This window comes from Peromyscus eremicus, chromosome 7, assembly GCF_949786415.1.
Source record: "Peromyscus eremicus chromosome 7, PerEre_H2_v1, whole genome shotgun sequence".
Lineage (NCBI taxonomy): Eukaryota > Metazoa > Chordata > Mammalia > Rodentia > Cricetidae > Peromyscus > Peromyscus eremicus.
The window spans coordinates 85,481,815-85,488,395 of NC_081422.1; the positions used below are offsets into that span (position 1 = coordinate 85,481,815).

Below are 6,581 nucleotides of genomic sequence, written 5' to 3' on the forward strand. Positions count from 1 at the left end.
GAAATATTAATATATCTTGTTGGGGAAAATACATTCTACATATTACTAAAACATGATTTTAGTAATTTAGAGTGGTACATGAATTAATGAGTCTCCTAGAAACAACTGAATTTCATCGATGAATTAACAGTGCTATTAAAATGACTCTAGGAGCTGGAGAGATTGCCTCAGTGGTTAAGCACACTTGCTGCTTTTGTGGAGGACCTGAATTCCATTTCTAGCTCCTACATGGTGGTTCACAGCTGTTTATACTTTTAATTCCTGAGGCCATTACTCCCTTTTCTGGCCTCTATGGCACCAGACACATGCATGGTGCACATACATACATGCAGGCAAAACACTCATATGCATAAAATAAAATAAAACTAAAAGTACAGTAACTCTAATAATCAATGGAAATATAAATCATTAGGAGCTGTGTTTCTATGGCTGTTTAGCTCATAGAGCCTTGTTTCCACAACTCTGTAAGAAGTGTAGACATGCAGAAATAAAGACAATGGCATCTTCAAGAAAAAGGTTCAAGTTCAAATGCTACTTGACATTAAAAGTTATATTAATGGATGTATATGCCATATTATTTATATTTAATTATAATTTTCTCTTTAAAATTAATAGTTAAAAGTAGAATAAAAAGGCTAAAAGCATCCACTGAAAATTATACAACTTAATTATCCACACTGTTTTTATAACATTGATTGAGTTACTTGGCAATATATTGTCAAAAACCATAAAACTATGTTATCCTCATCTATTTTGCCAATTTGATGCAGTTTTGAATATATACACATAAAGCAACATAAAATATTTGCTAAGCTTCTCCTTTCCTCCTCCATCGTGCGGTGGGCTCCTGATTTGGCTTCTCACCATGTCTTCTCACAAGACTTTCAGAATCAAGCGATTCCTGGCCAAGAAACAAAAGCAAAATCGTCCTATTCCTCAGTGGATTCGGATGAAAACTGGTAACAAAATAAGGTACAACTCCAAGAGAAGACACTGGAGGAGAACAAAGCTGGGTCTGTAAGGATTCACACAATGGCAAGACAGTTTATACAGAATTGTGGGTCATCAAGCAATCCTACCACGTGGAGTTCAACATTTTAACCTGAAGACTTGGTCGTGTTTTATGTTGGGGGAGTAGTTTGTCCAGTAATAAAATGTAGAACCTTCCAAAAAAAAAATTTGCTAAATTAAATTCATGTAGGATACATGGGTTGTTTCATTTTTTTTTTCTGTATTTGTTAAGGTTGGTTTTATGACTCAGCATGTTTTAGAGAAGTTTCCATAGATGGGCTATGTCTTCTTTGGGGTTTTCGTAGAATATTCTGTAGATATTTTTTTATGTCCATTGATATAAAATGTCATTTATTTCTAAGGTTTCTCTATTTTATTTATTTCCTCCAATGTGAGTGGCTGTCACTGCCTGATACTTCCTAACCTACCTCATGAACCAGATGCCTCATGTAAGCAAACTTTCTGGTAGGCTTCAGTTGCACAACCTTGAAAACAGTCATTTGCTTTTTCATGTCATAGGGTAGAGGGGGGTCCATCAAACATCTTGAAGTGTTCCAGAGCAGCCTGGCCTTACTCAGTCTTGTGGGGCAACATGTGGTACACACACACACACACACACACACACACACACACACACACACACACACACATATGTAGTGAGTAGCCATTCCAGCTTTGATCTGGAAGTTCCAACCCCCATTGAGACTTCGGCAACTATCACGCCTACAAGGCGGGGCCAAGGGAGGCGCCTGGAGACCTGAGATCTGGATGGGCGGTGCTCTGACTCGGTCCGGGACCTTAGACGGTGAAGGTGGGACAAGCAGAGCTCCAGAGAACACCGCTGGACTGCGATACACCTTCCCCAGACCCCGCGACCTACCTATCCCTTAACTTGTAAGTTACGCCATTAAATAAATCTCCTTTTAACTACGTGGAGTGGCCTTAATAATTTCACCAATACACACACACACATACACACACACACACACACACACACACACACACACACACACACACCAAAAAAAATGCAGCCTAGGCAAAAATGGTAGGGGCCTTTGGATAGGCTTGTGTTCATCTGCTTTTAGAGAAAGGCCAGGTATTTTAACTTGTTTCTGTAGAAATTGCTGGAAATGTTGACATGCTGTCAGTATACAACCACCATCTTATGGCCCAACAGTATGTGTTTGGCCACAGTAAGGCCCCGAAGATGGCCTCAGCCATGTGGTGTTAGAACCTGTCTCTCTTCTATCTTCAGCAGCTGCTTTGGAAAAAGCCCTGTTTATTTTTTTTGTCCAGATAACCTATCTATTGGAGAAAGTGGAGAATGAAAATCACCTACTATTTTTGGGATTGTGTTGATCTTTTCAATTCTACCAATATGCTTTTTATGATATTTGAATAAGTTTCTCTTGCAGTTTTCAGTATTTTTTTTCTGAATACTTAGCTGTGTTTTAACTGTGATATGCCATGGAGTGTTTCCTTTCTGTTCTTGTCTAGTTGGAGTTCTGTGTGCTTCTTGTGTCTGTATGGGTATGTTTTTCTTTAGTTTAGGGGAAATTTTCTTCTATGATCTTGCTCAAGATTTAGTCTCTACCATTGACCTTGTATTTTTATCTTCCATCTATGCCGATAATTTGAAGGTTTTGTCTTTTGATGGTGACTCACATTTCCTACATGTTGCTTTACTTTGCTTTTTAAATATATTATTTCTTTGAGTATTTTATTTTGATCCTCTACTGTATCTCCAAGTCCTGATAGTCTACCTTCTGCTTGATTCATTCTACTGGTAAGGCTTTCCCTTGAGTTTACTGATTGGGATATTTAGTTTCCCCATTCCATCTTCATTTTAGCTTGTGTTTACTTAAACATGTCTATTATTTTATTGAATTCATTTTTCAAATCCTGAATTATCTTCATATTTTATTATTTTCTTGGACATCACTCAAGCATTTATTGTTATCCTCTTGGACCTCAAAGATGTATTTGTGTTTTATTTCAATTTTTTGAATTCTTTGATAAATTTTATGATTGTCCTAGACTCATCCAGGTTAGTTCTCATTAGGCACCACATCTATAGACCTAGTGATTTAATGGGACATATGCTGTCTTGATTATTCATGTTGTTTTTGGTTTTTTGAAATTTGATCTAGGTATATGGACTTTTTTCTTTGGTTGTGTACCTGATGTGGTAATCCGGCTCTCCTTAGAATAGGCCAGTGAAGGAGCTATGTGACCTGAGGTAGACTAGGTCAAGCTGGTAGATGAGCTGTTTAATTGAATCAGCTAAGGATGGCTTCCAATCCGTGGGTATGAATTTAGACCTGTGTGGAGATAGACACAGAAAGGGTCTTTGGGGGGTGGAACGGGAAGAAGTGATTTTTCTGTCAAAGGCCGCTCACAAACAAAGAGGTATTACTGGGGCTGTAGGTCTGGAACTAGGCTTGTGGGTTTGCAGATCTGAACTCTTTTTGAACTGCTTTCATTATATATTTTAAAAGATCTGATATATTGTGTTTTCAATTTCATTCAGTGGTTTAGTTTATTTTCTGGTCTTGTTCTGTAACCCATTCCTCATTTAAAACTGTACTTTTTAATCTCTCAGTTTATTTATGTTGTGTGGTTTTTCTTGCCACTGCCATTTGGCTTTATTACATTGTGAGCAGATACGATGCAAGAAATTATTTCAAATTTCTTATATTTAGTAAAATGTATTTTATAAATGTTCACAATAACCTCAAAAATATCTTGAAATAATAAACCTAACCAAGAAAGTAAAAGATACAATGAACACATTAAAATTGAACACTGAGAAAAGTGTTCAATTGGTCGAATTAACTTTGTCGAAAATAGCCACCTTAACAAAAGCAATCTATAGATTCAACACCCAGTCCTAACAAAAATTCAATTTGTTACATAAATTGAAAAAAAAGCATATTCTTAACTTTATATTGGAGTAAAAAAGATCCAGGAACGTTCCCATCCAAAAATGTTCCCATCAGGGAATTACAAATTGATTTCATATTACCCTAGTCTGAGTGGGTAAGACTAAAACTAAACAAAACCAAGCACTAGTGACAAATTCTGACAAGAAAGAACATTTATTGTGGGAGTAAACTACCTGTAGGAATGCAAATTGGTACAGTGGCTATGGCAATCATTGTAGAGCAGTGGTTCTCAATCTGTGGATCATGACACATTTAGGGGATTGAATGATCCTTTCACAGGCATCACCTAAGACCATTGGGGGAAAACAGAGACATTTACATTATGACTCATAACAGTAGCAAAACTAGTTATGAAGTAGCAACAAAAAGGAGTCTTATGTTTGGGAGTCACCGCAACTCGCAAAGAAACTGTATTAAAGGGTCACAGCATTAGGAGGGCTGAGAACCACTGGTGTAGAGGTTCATCCAAAAGTTATGAGTAGATCTACCACATGATCCAACTGTACTACTCCCAGGCATATCCCCAAAGAGTTCTATATCTGACTCTAGAGATGCCTGATCATCCATGTTCATTCCTACTCTTATTCACAATAGCTAGGAAATAGAAACAATCTAAATGTCTCACAACTGATGACTGGATAATGAAAATGCAATATATTTACATGGGAAATATTATCCAGATACAATGAAAAATAAAAATTATGAAATTCAAAGATATAGATGGAGCTGGAAACAATCATTCTGAGTGATCCAGACCTAAGAAGACAAAAGTCATATGCTTCTCTCTCTTGTGGATGTTATCCACAAGATGTTATTTGAATCTTGAATCTTCAGATATGTGTTTCATTTGGAATAATATAGAGGTCAGGGCATTAGCTGGGATCAGGTAAACTAATGATCTCTCAAAAATAATATGTAAGACTACCTACTACATTTCTTTCTCTGTCTTCTCTGTCTCTCTCTGTCTCTCTGTCTCTCTCTCTCTGTCTTTCTCCCCCCTGACTCTCTCTCTCTCACACACATACACACTTAAAATAGAGTTACTCTATAATGGGGTCACAATGCCTCTACTAGACACCAGAAGCTAACAAATGAGAGCATGATTCAAGGAATGGGTTACCTCTTTGGAGCTTTTGACTGGTGAGATTCTTAGACCCTCCATATATTACAGCCTATTGCCAGTGCTCTTGCCTACCTTACAGAACACAATGGTAAGAAAAGACAACACATGCTTGAATCATAGAATATGGACACATCAAGGTGATACTAACCTACACACTATGGCTTACTTCCAGAGTGCAGGCAGGTACTATGCACACCTCCAGAGGAGTAAAGTACTTTTCAATCTTTCCTAGCTCTAAACCTTTTGAACTACAATAGTGATGGACCTGGGAAGACATGCCAACTGCTTCACTAATGGCATGAACATCATGGAAATATCCAACCACTTTTTCTTTGGATTTAAGTCCTCTTCACAAGATGAAGCCCATATCTGGCACCGTTATTTAGTCAAGAATCTGTGACTAGACAAATCATGGGCCCTAGGGTAGAACTTACAACTATTATTCCCTGAAGGGACATAGTTTGACTCCCAGTTATTTATTGATTTATACGAAGACTAATACATTTTCAACCCTCATCAGAAAATTTTCTACTTGCAGTAGATTGTGATTAACACAGAGATGCACAACTAGTTAAGGTTCAGATAATAAAACTGGAATTTACAGTCTAAAATACGATATCTAATTCACTCTTCCTCGTAACAAGGCTTAGGGATCATTGTAGAAGAGGAGGCAGAAAGAGTTAAGAGCCAGAGGCACTGGATGACGGGAAGGAAACAGGGTCTTCTAGACACAACAGGGCATATGCACACATGAATTCACAGTGGTTGTGATAGCATATGTATACAATGTGTTTTCTCAACATGGAGTGGGAGGGTGGACATAAAATCTAACTTCCAAGTTGAGTATCTATTGACAATTGATAGTCGCTGGGAGAGAGTGTCGGTTTTCTTTTAACATGTAGCCCCTGGTAAGTCAGTTGAACTCCACTGGAAGGTCATACACTCAAGAATATAGGGGCAGAACAAATTCTGCTTGAAGGGTATGAAAGTAAAAAAAAAAATACAAAGTTGGGTGGGTAGGAAAAGGGGGTTAGATTTTGGAGGAGTCCAGAGAGTAGACTTAATATACCAAAACGCATTATATATTACACATGCTGCCAAGAATTATTCTGTAGTGTTTAGATGAAGCAGCCTGTAGATGTCTATCAAGCCAATTTGATATATAATGTCATTAGATTCTGATGTTTTCTTATTGTGTTTTTTTGTGTGAGTGATCTATGTATTGATATGAAATAAGCCACTATTATGTGTTCTGTCTTTATACACATAGAATTTGTATTTTAAAATTTGTACATATGTTTAGAATTGTAATGTTCTCTTGGTGGATTGTTCATTTAATAGGCAGTGGTCTTCTTATTTTAATGCCTTCTGACTAACTTTGGTTTAAGATTTACTTTTCCAGAAATTAGAATTGCTATTCCTGCTTGCTGTCAATTTCTACTAGCTTAGATGAACTCTTCTCAGTCTTTTACCCTAAGGCTGTGTTCATATTTACAAGTGAG

General features: G+C 37.1%; 1 protein-coding gene across 1 annotated transcript; it reads left to right on the plus strand.

The window, feature by feature from the left end:
* The first annotated feature begins 819 nt into the window (after nt 1–819).
* Nucleotides 820–1,178, plus strand: LOC131914443 (large ribosomal subunit protein eL39). Its single transcript, XM_059267067.1, has one exon. The coding sequence runs from the start codon at nt 866–868 to the stop codon at nt 1,019–1,021; it is 156 nt and encodes a 51-aa protein (XP_059123050.1). The 5' UTR covers nt 820–865; the 3' UTR covers nt 1,022–1,178.
* Nucleotides 1,179–6,581: the final 5,403 nt, after the last annotated feature.

Bases quoted from the DNA above. Each gene is read 5' to 3' on its own strand.
- LOC131914443 (XM_059267067.1), top strand. From the start codon at position 866: ATGTCTTCTCACAAGACTTTCAGAATCAAGCGATTCCTGGCCAAGAAA.